This window comes from Accipiter gentilis, chromosome 10 (genome assembly GCF_929443795.1).
Source record: "Accipiter gentilis chromosome 10, bAccGen1.1, whole genome shotgun sequence".
Classification (NCBI taxonomy): domain Eukaryota; kingdom Metazoa; phylum Chordata; class Aves; order Accipitriformes; family Accipitridae; genus Astur; species Astur gentilis.
In genome coordinates, this window is record NC_064889.1 from 31,820,612 (window position 1) to 31,836,948 (window position 16,337).

Genomic DNA, 16,337 nt, shown 5'->3' on the forward strand with positions numbered 1-16,337 from the left:
TGTGTGTAAGCGCAAAAGAATGTTTAAACTGCGTGTAAATCCTTTAAGAGATAAGTTTATTGACACAACTGTCTGTTGTTTAGAAATGCCCAGGTTCTTTGCTAAAATGTAAGTTACAGTGTTGGTGTTTAAATGCATGATTGACACTGAATAGTAAAGGTGGCTGTCCGTATTTGTTCCCTTACTTACAGGAAGAGTTGAAAATCTAAATGCAGTATGAATGTAGCGTGAGTGTGATGTGGGTGTGTATGTAATATCTAATGGCAGGCAGACACTTTATATTTTTTTATTGGATGCTCTTTCTTTGTGTTTCTCTGAAGAGTGAGAATTGAGTCAAAATAAAGGGTAAGAGTCTGCTAGATACTTTAATATGTTTTTTCCAAATTTGCTTTTTAGATTTTTCACGTAGATTAGTGTATTTGCTATCCTTATTTACTTCCTGCTTATTATTTTTACTAGTATACTAAGTGATACAAAACACTTTTTGTTGCTCTGTTCTAAAACTGAATTGTTCCATTATTTTAATGGAGAGTTTTGCCAGATTTAAAAAAAAAACCTAAATACGAGCATCGTGCTTTATTGTAGTGAGGAAAATTGCAGCATTATGTTAGAGAATGTACTCTACATTTTAACAGAATGCCGTGTTGTAACTAGCAATGTAAAATAGTACTCAATAGAGGGCTTTTGCAGTGCTTGAACAGTGGACTCATTTTTTAACCTTGTTGGATCCTTTCAGATCTCAGCCACAGTGGATTGGGAGACCATTATGAGAATTCCCACTGGGGACAGCAGCCCGCTTTCAGGAGTGAAGGCAACTGCAGCTGGGATAAAGTGATTATAGACAGGACTGACAAGGAAGCGTGGCCTTCCATTACCGGAGCTGAGACTGAGTCTGCCTCAGAATGTACTACAGACACTGACTCTGCCTCCAACTGTGGCTCAGAGAACAGTAGCATGGCTACAGGGAGTGCCCAAGGCAACTTCACTGGACATACAAAGAAAACTAATGGCAATAATGGCGCCAACGGAGCACTCGTCCAAAGCACTTCTAACCAGAGTGCCCTTGGAGCTGGTGGAGCAAACGGTAACGGCAACTCAGCCAGAGTGTGGGGTGTGGCTGCGGGCTCCAGCTCTGGCCTAGCTCACTGCTCTGCCAGTGGTGGGGATGGAAAGATGGACAACATGATGGGAGATGGTAGAAGTCAGAACTGCTGGGGTGCTTCCAACTCGAATGCTGGCATTAATCTTAACCTTAACCCTAATGCCAATCCAGCTGCCTGGCCTGTACTTGGACATGAAGGAACTGTGGGAGCAGGCAACCCTTCCAGTATTTGCAGTCCAGTCAGTGCCATAGGTCAGAACATGGGCAACCAGAATGGGAACCCAACAGGCACCTTAGGTGCTTGGGGAAACTTGCTGCCGCAAGAGAGCACAGAACCACAAACGTCCACTTCTCAGAATGTGTCTTTCAGCGTACAACCTCAGAACCTTAACACTGATGGACCAAATAACACTAACCCCATGAACTCTTCACCAAACCCTATCAATGCAATGCAGACAAATGGACTGCCGAACTGGGGGATGGCTGTTGGTATGGGGGCCATCATCCCGCCCCACCTGCAAGGCCTTCCTGGTGCTAACGGAACATCAGTTTCTCAAGTCAGCGGGGGCAGTGGTGAAGGAATGGGCAGTTCAGTGTGGGGGATGTCCCCAGGTAATCCTGCCACAGGAAACAGCAATTCTGGGTTCAGTCAGGGGAATGGAGACACTGTGAACTCAGCATTAAGTGCTAAACAAAATGGATCCAGCAGTGCTGTGCAAAAGGAAGGAAACGGAGCGAGCGCCTGGGATTCGGGGCCTCCCTCTGGTCCTGGGGTACTAGCGTGGGGCAGGGGCAGTGGCAACAGCGGTGTTGGTAGTATGCATTCTGGAGCTTGGGGCCACCCCAACCGTAACACCAGTAACGGTGTGAACGGTGAATGGGGCAAGCCCCCAAACCAGCATTCCAATAGTGACATCAATGGGAAAGGATCAACAGGGTGGGATAGCTCTAGTGTTACCAGTCCAAATCCTGCCATGCAGCAGGGCAATGAACAAATAAACTCTTGGGCCAAAGCTGCAGCATCTGGCACCACAGCTAGCGAAGGAAGTAACGACAGCGGTGGGAGTCAAAATGAAGGCAGTACTGGGAGGGAGGGGGCTGGAGAGGGCAGGAGGAGAGACAAAGGGATGATAGACCAAGGGCAAGTTCAGTTGCCAAGAAATGACCTTGACCCCAGAGTCCTGTCCAATACGGGGTGGGGACAGACCCCTGTAAAGCAAAACACTGCCTGGGAATTTGAAGAGTCCCCAAGGTCTGAACGAAAGAATGACAATGGAACAGAGGCCTGGGGTTGTGCAGCTACTCAATCTTCAAACTCAGGGGGGAAGAACGATGGGTCCATCATGAACAGTACAAATACCTCTTCAGTATCTGGGTGGGTCAACTCTCCCCCGGCAGCTGTTCCAACAAATACAGGTTGGGGAGACAACAACAACAAAGCACCAAATGGCCCGGGGGGATGGGGAGAGTCAGCAAGCTCTACTACTGTTAATAATGCTGCTGCTGCCAAAAGCGGCCACGCATGGAGTGGGACCGCAAATCAGGAGGACAAATCACCTACCTGGGGTGAACCTCAGAAACCCAAATCTCAAAACTGGGGAGATGGACAGAAATCAAATCCAAGCTGGACTTCAGGAGGTGGAGATTGGACAGATTCATCATCTGTTCCTGGACACTTGGGTGATGGGAAGAAGAATGGATCTGGATGGGATTCTGACAATAGATCAGGGTCTGGTTGGAATGATTCCACAAGGTCTGGGACCAGTGGGTGGGGAAATGGCACAAACAGCAAGGCTAATACAGGTACAAGTTGGGGGGAATCTTTAAAGCCAGGCCCTCAACAAAATTGGGCTAATAAACCCCAGGACAGCAATGTGAGTAACTGGGGAGGAGCTGCTTCTGTAAAACAGACGGGGTCAGGGTGGGTTGGTGGGCCAGTGCCAGCCAAACAAAAAGAGAACTGTGAGGCAACTGGCTGGGAGGAGCCATCTCCACCGTCCATTCGCCGCAAGATGGAAATCGATGATGGTACCTCAGCTTGGGGCGACCCAAATTACAACAACAACAAGACTGTAAACATGTGGGATAGAAATAATCCTATAATTCAGAGCAGTACCACAACCAATACCACCACCACTAGCACCATTATCAACACAAATATGGTTGAACCTCAGCCATCGCACCAGTCAAGTGCCCAGCCGAACCGGTCTCCGCTGCTTGGTCCAGGTATGAACATAGTTTTATAAGATACTGTATACCAGTACTGGTTACTGAATGCTGTCTGGCCTGATCAGTGTGTAGTTACACATTAAAGATAGAAATCCTGTATTTATGTCACAGAATAAGTTTATTTGTTTACTCTGAAGACACTTCTTGTCTTGAGGACAGAACCTATGGAACCTGACACACAAGCTCACATAGTCCAAATTGAAAGTAAGAAAGGCTTGAAACAATATCTGGTCAATAACGCACTGGGTCCTTAAATTGTTGATCTGTATTTATTTTGTCAGCTCTTCCACAGTTACTTAGCACCTTCTTTTAATTCAACCATTTGAGAGTTTGGGGTCTTTTTGCTAATCTTTTTTCTCTTGTCTCCTGTTACCATTGCTCAGAATTTGTTCTTGTTTAGACAGTATGCATCTGTTTCTTTTCTGCAAACTGTATCTCTTGGCAACAGATGTTTTTTAACAGTTGCCTGAATCTCCGCTGTTGCTGTTTCTCTGCCTTCTGTTTGTTGTCTTTTATGAAGAAATGGTTCTCTTCTATACTTCAGGTCTCAAGCCTGGGTAGTATCCTGGACTTTTATGTGATTATTATAAAGCTGGATTGGTTAAAGATGTTAATATTGAGGATGGCTGGGAAAAGTTACTCTAACTTCAGCTGCGTTCCACAGACAAGTTTTTAGGCATCTAGGAATTTTTATAATCAAAGACAAGGTACTGTTGGAGACAAGCAGCAAGGAATAAAAGATGGGGAAAAAAATGAGAAAAATGCTTAGGGGAGAGGTATTTAAATAAAAGTTACTAGCAGGCCCTGCTCTGTATCATGACCACAGACTTCTCAGAATAAACCTAATCTTGCAATGCTCTTTGAAATTCTTCATCTGATTTTTGTCTCCAAGTTTTTGTTTTGTCTTGGTCATGGCTAAATATTGACTTTTTAACCATGTTTTTCACCAAGTGGAATTTGTTCTACTTCTCATTTCTATCATTTTTCTCTCTGATGTTTTGAAATAATTCTGACTTACTGTAATGTCTGTGTAAAAAAAAAAAAAAAGTCTTATATTCTCTACTCTGGTCAAATATTTTAATAGTTGAGACTATTTTAATAAGATGTGCTCCCTCCAAAAGGAGAGATCTGTAAATAGGTTTGTACTTGGTCAATCCAACATACATGATCTGTAATTCGTTTACCTTAAACTTATTTAAACTGTTACTCATGAAACTGACAATTCAGATTTGTGAATTGTAGTGGAGATATCGTGAAAATGGGGTTTTGGTTAGGGTTTTGGGTGTTTTGTCGTCTTTTTCATTAAGCTGATTTTTGCATGATTACATTGGTTCTCGTAGAACTGCTCATATACAGCAATGTATTGTTAATGCTGTTCAAAGAATCATAACACCTTGCACAGCAAAACTTACTATTCTGAGTCCTGATTTTGAAAATGGAATTTAAAAACTGGTATTAATCTACAGTGATTCCTCTGGAGAATAGATGGTAGCAAAGGAGGGTTTCTTTGAAGTAATATGTTTATGCAGTCAGAGAACTCCTTATTAATTTGTAACCATCCACTCAAGCTACCACATGACAAGGTTAAAAAGACAGTATTGTGCATCTTGCAAAAATGTTAATTAGACTCTAAGACACTAAAGCAAAAACAACTCTCAGAATATACTTAAGACAGCATGCAAGAAAGACAATAAACTGAGTAATAGTGAAGACAATATAAAATATGGTTCTGATATTAAAATTTAGATCAAGTTGTTGAGGATATAAGTTAGGCCTTCTGTTGTGTATTTTTTCTTACGTATGCTTACAGTTGTGTACATAGGTACAGATATAAAGGCCATACATGGAATATTTTGAAGGATTATTGTCTAATCTGCAAATGGAAGCTAGGAGCAGTCCCCTGTGTCTTTGTATTATGCCTATCTTTACTTTTGACTGTGCCTGAGAGGGGCTAGTCTTGTGCTTATCTTAGACAGAGAGAGCAAAAAATCTAATTTAAAATGACCCTATTAGCTTCCCCATTCAAAGTGCAGGAGACCCATTTTTAACATTGCATGTAGCACATAGCATCTGTAGAGCAATATCCTGTTGGTCTTTGTGGAAATTTACACAGACTTAAAACATCTACAAATCGTGTCCCATCTGGGACAGCTAAAAGATGAGAAGCAAGTAGTGAGCAGCTTTCCTACAACACAGACATGGGCTTGCAGTTTGTTGATGTGCTGTTTAACCTTATTTTTTTCTTACTCCAATTCTCTGTCCCGTTGGCTATGCATTTCCAACCTCTACAGTAAGGGAGACAAGAATCCTGTAGCCAGAAGACTTCTGTAATCCACAACCAAATTTCATCCAACAACAGTTATTTTCCGTGTACGATATTTCCATGCACAACATGATTGTGTAATTAAAGGCTGTGCCAAAGGGTAAAGGTTAAGTGCTCATCTAAAATCTTACAACGCTTGAACTAAGTAGTTACCATTAGCATTTTGTCTTCTGCATGGGTCCTGACATGCTTTGCCAATCATTTTTATGATTCCCTGTTATTCAGGGAATATCCTGAATAAGGAATCAGGGATTCCGTTCCTGTATAAGTAGGGATAGGTGACGTAGCTGTAAGATGGCACAGTCACACATCCTGAAAGCAAATAAGTGGATTTTAATTTTGCTGTACAGCACTAGTTAGCTGTTCACAAAGGAGTAGCAGTCCCTTTTGGATTTTAAGTTTTTACTATATTAATTTAGAAATGGAGGCCAAGTTATAGTCTGGTTATTCAAGTTGTCACCCATCCCCAGAAGTTCTCAAAATTCTTTGAATACAGAACTTAAAAGCTTTGATGGGAAGCAGATGTTGGTACACACTGGATTAAAATGCATAGTGCTCTAAGGAGTTTCTTTTTCTATTGGAGGGGAAAAAAAAAAAAAAAGGCAGGGGGTATAGATAATGTGATAAATGTAGTCCTTTCTGGTTATAGGAGCCTGCTCCCAAACCACTGCTGAGTTATTTAGAAAGACAAGCAGAAAGCTAGTGGTTTTGATTTAGATTCAATTTTTATCTAAATTACATGTATATAATTCTTACTAGCACTTTTAACTCTTGCAACTTTGATACAAGGGAAATAAGTGAGAGAAGGTCTAGCTTGCAAACAGGGATGATTAAAAAAGAGATTTTTGGATCCCAAACGGCACCAGATCCTCTCTCTAAATTCTGAGGAGTGGGCTTGATGCTCTCCTGTTCCCATTAGGTAGGTAGAGCCTGGCAGGGTTCCAACCCCCTGTCCTTCAGCTGAGAAAAGAAACAACAGAAGATAATGTAGGCTTCCCTATGGAGATTTTAGGTTGAAAATTAAGGTCTTTGTGGTTCCTAGAGAGCAAGGAGCTTAAGGCTTAAAAAACTGAACCAGGTCTAAATTTTGACATCTCTGAACATCTCTCAGTTCCTTCTATAATCCTGAGCCATTGTCTCAGTGGCAACTTCTGTGTCATTCATAGCATGTAATTCATGTGAAACAGAGAATGCAAGTGATGCATTTTCCCTACTTTGAACTTTCATCAGAATGGATTTGAAACCAGATCAGCATTGAGCTCCTTTAGGATGCTCATGTGAAAACATAAAATCCTGTTGTCGGTGCTCAGCCCTTTAACAGCCAAGTTCTGGGGGACAGCCAGGTGGTACTGAGAAACCTGCCCTCTATTTTCACACAAAGTTGATCTCATTGCTGAAAGCGAAATAAGAGCTTCCCTAATGCTGAGCGATATAAGGAGGCATGGAGCTCCACTGCATGAACTGGAATACCTTTCAGAAGATGAAGACTTGGAAAGGTTAAGGGTTACAGGTGACTCATATATGTAAAAACCCCTCCCTTTTACACACACACCCCGTTTCTTTTCTATTTTTAGCAGACTAACTAGTCACTATTCAGTAAACAATCTCTTTTCTATCTAATTTCTTCCTTTTTCATCTACATAAGGTTCTAATATTTTGGTTTGCCTGTATTGTAGTCACATGCTCTGCAATTTATCACAGACCAAACAACTTCAAGGAAAACAATTTCTGCCATCCAAATGGCTATAGGGTTGTTTTGAGGGAAAACAACTGCATCCTGCCACAGCTTAGTTAACATTTCACTTTCCCTTGAGGATTTCCTGTTGGCTGTGGCCCAATGTTAATTATGTTTTTATTTCTATAAAACAAAGCGCTGCCAATGTGTCCATGTTTATTACTCACTGTGATCTTTTTGTTTCTTGCAATTCTAACAGTGGTTAAAAACTTCAGTATTAAAACCTCACTTTCTTGCCAAAGAACCCTTTAATGGAGCTCATTCTACTGTAAAACAACATTCATGCAGATCTGGGTGGTTTTTAAGGCACAGGGCTTTTTCTCAGGAAAGCCTAAATGCATATTATTTTCATAAAGTAAAACAAGTTTTCTTGGAGCAGAATTTTTGAAAACATTAGGCAGGTTCAGATTTTGAGGCTGCTGCGAAAGCATTTTCCTTCCAAACAGCTGTGTAAAGGAACATAAAAGTAACTTCTTGTGTTCATTCAACCCACTGTAATGCCACTGTGAGCTGTGTTTATTGCGAGGTATATGATAGTACTGGAAAGTGTCACGCTGTCAGAGACAAGCTGTTGGGACTATAAACTCTTTGAACTAATATTCCACCTGTGTCCACCAGCATACTAGGTTATTTTAAAAATTGAGGAAAAATCTAGTTTAAAAAAGAGTCCTTTGGAGAATACAAAGTAAATTTCTTCCACCTGTAGAATTTTGCATCATTCATTCAAAAATGTAACTTTATTCACCTTTTTAAGTTTCTAAAATAGAGTCATATGAAGTCATAAAAAGGTAGCAGAGAGATAGTAACGTTAAGACAGCAGGTACTTAATACAGAGGTGAAAACAGGTTTGTGATTGAGAAGTACCCTGGAATTTACATACATACAGGTTAATTTTTGCAGCGCACAAGTTATTTCTCCAGCAGCCTTCAAGTTTTATTTACTAATTTCCTGCACTTAATTTGATCTGTTAAGATAGTTTTGAAAACTTTCAGTTGATGCATTTTGTTTGCTTTTATGTACTTGCAAGTATTCTCTTTTAGTAAAGACTGGCTCCCTCATTATTTGTAATCCTGTATTATTTACTGCTCAGCGCATTTAAAGCACTTAACTCAAAATAACTTGGACGTTACACATCTGTGGTCTTTAATCAATGTTGTTGAATTTATAGTAGAGAGCAACAAAAGGACCAGTTCTTTTGAGTTTTTATTATACAGCGTTGGCACACTTTGCCCTTTCAATATATGAATTGTGTTTTAAGGTTGATTTCATAAATTGAATTACGAGTTTTCAGTATAGGTTGCACAAACCCAGGGAAATATTAGTATTCTGCACACCTCTATTTGTATTTGTATTCTAGTTGGTGGTTTAGAGATGTTTTGTTTTCTGTTTCATTTGCCTGCAGTTAATCTTTTTCAGATGCCAGTATGATTAAATACATGCAGTTGTCTGACAAGGTTGCCTCCTGAATAGTGAGGCAGAAATTCAAATAAAGCGTTCCCTAAATAAAGTTGGCTTAAAGATAGAAGCAGAAAGCTTGAATAAGTATTTTAGGCGCACCACCAAGGAAGTTGTCTTGTTAAGTAGAGGTTCATTTGTATACGTGTGTGTCTGCGAGTTTGTCTTCTGTACACACTTTAAAATAACCAGAAATTTAAGATATGTTGATAGAGCTTAGAACACAGTATTTTTGTTTCAAATGGAAATCAATGTAATGAAACAAGGAAAATTTGGGTTGTTTCAGGAGTATGTTTTAAAACGCAATGAATCTTCCTGGTAGTGAAGGAGCTTTATTAAGCTACGTGTTCCTGAACATGTAGGCTTAGTTTGGATATGTTTTATGTCATATGTGCTTTTATTAGTATCTGAGAGAAATGTAGTTGCTTTAAGGAATTGAGCCTAAAATAAGTATGTAATACGGTAGCCCTGGAGCAGTGGACAGATAAGAGCCCATCTATTTGAAAGGAATTTTCTTCTCTGCTAGCCAGGGTTTCAGTTATTATTGGCAATGTATGTTGTTGCCTGCAGTTTCTAGTAACAGAAATTCTGTTGAAATCAGTAAGTTCTGCAAAGATTTGTTCAGTGGAACACTATTGCTTAGTTAGTTTACTGTATTTCAAGGTACTCTTTAAATAGATTTCTTGTTGTGGCAACTTCCTTGCCATTGTCTACCTACTCTAGGTGTCAGTTTGTGTAGAAAATGTTATGTTTCTGCTCTTTGAAACCTTCCCAGAGTATTTCTGCAGATAGCATTGGGGAGCATAAAAGGAATAGTGCTGCAGCAAAGTAGGCATCTAGTCCTTTAATTATAAAAATCAGCTGAAAACAGAAACTACACTCTTTTTTTGCGTAGTAGCAAACCCCAAATTTCTTTCTTACCAGATCTGGTTCCATATTGTGAGCTGTCAGAAATTACAGATTTGACAGGGCAGTAGTTGGTCAAAATAAAATACCTGGATTTAATAATACTAATCTCCAATGAAAAGAGAACGAGTTTCTGAATTAGCAGCCTCATTAACAGTGGAAGTTTTAAGCAGACTGAATTCTGCAATACTTCTTGAGATCTTGGTTGTCATGCAATGGAATGCTTTTTGTGATAATTGTAGAAAAATAGGTTAATATCAGGTATATGTAAAAACTTTTTCTTGCCTGTTACGTATCCGTCTCTTCTGTATATTTTTTAAAAGTACCTTGAACTCTATGATCCAAGTCTGTCTCTTCAGGAAAAACTTGTTTAAGTGGTAATGGTCGTTTTAAATTCAATTTACATTTTAGCTGTGTTGATCAGTGTTGCTCTTTAGGACTCAGAAGCTATATGGCTGTTCCTGGCACATTCAACTTCAGTGCTAAAATCAGTGTCATATGGATTTAAGCGCATTACATTCAAGCCAAGCCAGACTAAGGCTGTTTCTTTATAGTAGCTTACGTCTTTCAATGAGTTAAAATAATACTCTGTAGGAAAACAATGACTTCTACCTGCTGTTCCTCATGATTTGACTATAGATTCTAATTGCAGTCTTGTCTAGTTTTCCTTAAAAATCATACTTATTATAATGTAGGGGCTCAGTGATGAAGGGGTATATAGGGACACAGTCAACCACGAGCTGTAATAAAAGCTTTAAGGAATGCATACAACATACATAATCTACGTTGAAAGTGGTAACAAACAAATACCATCTTACTCGTAGGGCATCAGAAAAGAGATTTGATAATTTGTAAATAGTTAAAAGGAATTTAAATAGCTTAAAATCTTCCAGTGAAGCAAGACCCAACTCAGATTTGGGTTGTGGTCTCCTGAATGCTCCCACTGCTGTGTGTGCTCCACAAGCCCTGTTTGGTCTGCTCTGAGAAGTCACATTGTAAGCAACTGCTCCTTGGGGACCACATCTGGTGCTCATGTGGCAGCCTGGCTGCTTCTGGTTGTGTTAAAAAATACTCTGTCTGTCTTGACAACTAGGCATTAGTATTCAATTAAGAAAAAAACTTTTGAGACCAAATCAAAGGCTTTGGGGATTTTTTAATGTGCTTAATTAGAATCACTGTGTCTACTTACTGGTTCATGCTCTTTCCAGAAAAACACTTAAATAAAATGTCCATCTTTGAAATTATTGACAAAAGAAACTTTTCCTCTCGTCACTGTTCTTCTCTCCTTGCCCTTGCTTCAGCAGGCTGGGGAGAAATGCCTACTGTCCACTCAAAGACCGAAGCTTCTTGGGGAGAGCCGTCATCCCCTTCTGCTGCAGTTGATAATGGCACTTCAGCATGGGGGAAACCCCCCAGCAGTGGTACAGGGTGGGGAGATAATCCTGCCGAGTCGGCAGGGACATATGGAAGAACAAATGCTCCAGCTGCTGCCCCAGCACTGTGCAAACCAGGTACGTGCATCAGTGTCACTGTCGTAAGAGATTGGGGAAAAAAGGCGAAGTGTGTGTTTCTGCAGGTATTTTTAAACAGCACATCTGGTTTTCTGTGCATATAAATCAGAGACTGTCTTAATAATTTCTTTCCCCAAACTACATTAGCTGTCTCAAAATATTGATACTCCAGATACCAGATTCATACAAAAATATGAATATAGTGCATCGATCCAGTAAATTTAAAGGTATACTTTGAAAGCGGTGTATTAGAGATGCAGGAAGCTGAAACTGCAGAAGAATGTGAATAGTACTTATCCCTGGGTGCCTAAAAGAAATCTGTATTGGTATGAGAACCAACTGAGCTCAGTCAAGATAGGATTGATTCTGGTAGGAAAAGCAACACATGAGAATGACTAGTCATAACCTCACTATTCAGTTAAACTGAGGGAGTGGGTATCTTTTTCAGCTGTTAAAAACTGTTCACAGGTTCAGGAATATCCTGAACTACTTAATGCTTCACTATTCCTAACTAATGTTATTTGATAAAAATTCTCCATCTCTAAATGCCCTGAAGGCTACAGTGCTTGTTTTAGACTGTGTTTTGTTTCAGCTGTGGAAGTCTTTAAAAGTTTCACTCCTGCAAAATACTATACTGAGAGAGAGATAGAAGGCCCAGAAAACCTAAAAAAGAGGAGTGAAGGGTTTTAAGATGAGTAATCCCGGCTTTAAACAGAATAAAACTGAATGAGGTGACTCAACCTTGTCACTGAATGTGAAGTGTTCCCTGCAGCCCACGTGCTCCTTTCAGGTTCCATTCTTATGAGATGGGAATGAGTTTCTGACCGTTAATGACCTCAAAATTTGGTTTTGTTCACTGGGAGAATGTAGCAGCTAAAATTGTGAGATTCATTGAAAGCAAAATAGCAATTAACAAGTGTGTGGTCATACTTTCGGTTCCTTGTTCCTAGGAGACTGGAATGACCATGACCACAGATCTTACTTGTTCAGGAAAAAGCAAGACTTGCTGTTGCTGGACTTTCTCTTCTATAAAGTATTCAGAGGACTTTTCTTTTTTTGCTAGCTTCAAAGAAGGCGTCCTTATCATTTAATGCCAATTAAGCTACTTGATGAACCTCTGTATCTCTTGAAAATACTCAAATGTTAGCATACTGGATATGGCATAAAAGGATATTTCTGTAAAATTTGCAGAAAATTGAATTAAGATTTTTCTTCTCTCTTTTCCCTTTCCCTCCAGCTTCAAAATCTATGCAAGAAGGCTGGGGCAGTGGTGGGGATGAAGTGAATCTCAGTACTAGTCAGTGGGAAGATGAAGAAGGAGATATGTGGAATAATACTGCTTCACAAGAGAGCAGCTCCTCCTGTAATTCCTGGGGGAATGCCCCAAAGAAAGGACTTCAAAAGGTAGGACAAAAATAAAGATAATCTCTAGAAAAAAGTGGAATTAGTATAACATTTCTAGATTAAGTTGTCACAAATTTTCTGTTGCATTATACCTGAACTCTTAAATTAGACCTCTGACACCTGAACACAAACACAGCTTGCCACTACAGTGGTTCAAGTACAGCCTACCTTGTTTCCAGGGGAAAATGGGAGATCTTTGACTTTAAGCATGTCAGATGCTTTGGGAGTTTTGTTGTTGTTGCTTTTGTTTTGTCTAAGTTTATAAGCTTCCATGTATTCTAAAGAAATGATAATATATGCACAGAAACATAAAAGGTGTTAAAGGGGGCTTTCAGACACTTTTCATGGTGGTAGAAAAGCAAACAGTAGTTTGTGATGAAGTGGTTCAACAAAAAATACCTATTTCCTAATTGTGAGGAACAAACAGATAATTGTAAGGTGTGTACTGGTATGAGAACAAAGCAAACTTGTATTAATGCCGCACTCAACCAAGAACATAGACAATTATGTTAGGAAGTTTTCCATTGCACAGTCTTTATTTCAGGACAAGGCCAGGCTGTAACTTAAAGGAATTGGGAATGCATTTAGCCAGTTTGTTTGTTATTCCATTAGCCAACAGTTAGGCCGGTGATTTGATCAAGTATGGTTGTTTCTTGTACTGTCCGCAGCCCAAAACAAATCCACGCTTGTCCCTTGGTACTTTCTGGAGAACTGAAAGGAAGAGACTTCTTAAGGATTTTGTGATAGAAAAGCTGCACAGAGATCTTTTAAAGGTGTTTATCTAGACGCTCTTGTTTGTTTTTAAGAAAATACACTGAGTAACATTCTTAACTTCAAGGTTGCAAACTTGTTTTTGGGAATGTTTTTCAGGAAGTGTTGTACTATTTCAGAAACTTTTATTTCGTTATGTCTTTCTACCAAGGATTAAAATGAAATACGTAAATTCAAAGGTGGCTTTAATTCAGTGGTCAGCAAATCAAATACTAAATAGTACACTGAACACCTATTCAGCTGAGTTAAAATTCGTACACTTTGTGGGGGAAGAGAATCGTAGTTACGTTGTTCGGAGGGTTCTTCAATACTTTCTAAATTAATGTACTAATATATCTTTCAGTAGCATGTATTATTAATAAGAAAAACTTACCATGTATTTTATGTACATCTCACTAGTATGAATATGGGAACCAGACCATTAATAGAATCTCCTCCCATTTATTTACCAAGGGCATGAAGACATCTAGCAAGCAAGATGAGGCCTGGATCATGAACCGTCTGATAAAACAGCTCACAGACATGGGCTTCCCTGTGAGTAGTGTTCATAGCTAGCACATCTGTGGCTCAGCTTTTGTAGCTTGTAGTTCTGACTTTCAATGTTCCAGAGCATAGCTACAAAAAGATCTTCAGCCTCGTCTTCAGGCCAGGAAGTAGTTCTGTTACCTGCATTTAGACATTTACTTTAATTCCAGAACTCTACAATAAGCTAGTAGAGTGCTCTCTGAAATTACTTGATGATATACTTTGTGTGATGACATTTACAGATCTTTTGAAATTCAGAGTTTTATAACGACAGGCGTTACTTTGAATTTCAGTCATAATTCCACTCCTGTTCCCCTTTTCTTATTAAAACAGGTGAAATTAGAGTATATCTGTATTTTTTTTTAGAGAAAAGCATATCATAGTGATACTTAAGTTGTCCATGGAAAACAGAAAGAAATTTAAACAGAACAGTATGATTTGACCTTGTAGAACTGGTACTTACCTGACAAACTGAAACTAACTGAATTGTTGTGGGACTTGCTAAAAGCAAGAAAAAAATGTGCATAGACATTTTTTGTGCTGCTGAGTAAATATTAAATCCGGTATTTAAGGGACGTATCTGTTTTCTCAGTTTGCTTTGAAATCATATAAGCATGCTTACTTTTTCTCTTAACATAATCCGTATTTTTGACAGAGAGAGCCAGCAGAAGAGGCCTTGAAGAGCAACAATATGAATCTCGATCAGGCCATGAGTAAGTATGTGTGTAACTAAATTTTTTTTTCCCTTTAAAGCAACACAGGAACTATTCATGATTCTGAGAGTTTGATCTTTCTTATCTAGATAAATTGGATAATATTTATTAGCTTTCGCTTTTGTAAGCAAGACCTGCCTGAACTACTGTTGGCAAATTCCCTGTCTTTGTGTCACCTTTTTCAATGTATTTCCCCTTTCTGTGAAGGTGCTCTGCTGGAAAAGAAGGTGGAAATGGACAAGCGTGGAATGGGAGTGACCGACTATAATGGAATGGTCACCAAACCCCTTGGCTGCCGCCCACCACCAATCTCCAAAGAGTCTTCCATGGACCGCCCCACCTTCCTTGACAAGGTAAGTTCAGAAATATGAATGTGATATACAAGTCAGAAATGTACACAGTGTAGAAATATCAATGATTTCCACAGTCTGTTTAGAAAGCTGTAGAGAGAAATGTGATAGATAATTATATATTGCTTTATTCTTTTTCTTCTCTTTATTTAATCTTGTGGGGAATTTAGTCCTTGCGGAAAGGACCGATGATTTGATTCCCACATAGAAATAAACAATGGTCATTCCCAGTGTTACACTTGAAAAGAAAACTTACTAAGGAATCAGTAATGCAATGGAACTGGAAATAGGAAAGACGAAGAAATGGAGCACAGAAAGCCTTTCATTCTGTAAGAGTCCAGAGAGTCAGTGACCCTTGCCCAAATTAACGATCAGGCAGGACCAAGGCCAAAATCTTCAAGAATTAGGCTCCTAATTCCTGTTTTAGTTTTGAACTCCTTATGGATTTCAGTGAAAGTTCAGTACTTAAATAAGAATGAGGAGCTGAGGTATTTTTGTTAAGTGAAGAGCAGACATGCACAGTCATAAATAGCTTCTCCGATGAGCTTCCTTTTCTGTGATCACGTATGACAAATTTTCCAGCACCATTTAATGACTGAGGAGACAGAAGTTTGTGGTGTCCAAGATTCAAAGTGACTAAAGAAGAGGATGCAGGGAAAAGTGCAGACAGATCTTCAGTAGGAAATGAGATTTACAACCTGATAGAAAGTCCTACAAAGAGACCCATCAAATCACCTCAGAATCCCCCTGAAAATTATTAATAAGGAAAGAACAATCTCTGGTGCCATTCTTTATTTCACAGGTTATTTGAAATATTCATAAAGATGGGTCGTGGTGGTTTCTGAATGCAGAAATCAGTGCTTTTCACAAACTGTGCTGAAACCAATTCATTTTACATAAGCTGTTTACAGGATGTGGGGCAGTAATGGTATCTAGTCTTGTTAACACCGGCTGTATTAAAAACTTTACTGACCCTGAATAATTATTATCTTTCCAGTCCTCCACCTTGTGGTTTTTTTATAGTCTTAACTATAGTGTTATCCTTAAAGTTGCAGCTTGTGTTGTGACAGGTTTCCAGGTGTTGCACTAAGAAAATTAGCATGGTGCTATGCTAGGACTTCTGATAAATACTGACCTTTTAATGATGACTGTTACTATTTCTGCTGTCATCACAGTCTAAACAGTTTGCTTAGTTTTAGTGCTGGTATGATGCAAACTGTAAACAAGTTAATTTGATTAAACACGTGCATTGTACATAATTATAGGTTAGTTATATTACTAAGAAAAAATTAATAGCTATATAAAACTTGCTT

The 16,337-nt window shown here is 39.2% G+C and overlaps 1 protein-coding gene across 9 annotated transcripts in view; it reads left to right on the top strand.

Annotated features, from left to right (window-relative positions):
- The window catches only part of TNRC6C (trinucleotide repeat containing adaptor 6C), a 110,116-nt gene that overhangs the window by 67,337 nt on the left and 26,442 nt on the right, over positions 1-16,337 (top strand). For 4 of the 9 annotated variants that reach the window (XM_049811401.1, XM_049811405.1, XM_049811403.1 and 1 more), the window contains 7 exons: positions 737-3,328; positions 11,052-11,261; positions 12,499-12,665; positions 13,334-13,438; positions 13,890-13,970; positions 14,617-14,674; positions 14,882-15,027. In XM_049811401.1, the coding sequence (XP_049667358.1) occupies positions 737-3,328; positions 11,052-11,261; positions 12,499-12,665; positions 13,334-13,438; positions 13,890-13,970; positions 14,617-14,674; positions 14,882-15,027 (3,359 nt within the window). The remainder of the gene's footprint in view (positions 1-736; positions 3,329-11,051; positions 11,262-12,498; positions 12,666-13,333; positions 13,439-13,889; positions 13,971-14,616; positions 14,675-14,881; positions 15,028-16,337) is intronic. The other 5 variants (XM_049811404.1, XM_049811407.1, XM_049811406.1 and 2 more) reach the window with 2 other exon arrangements.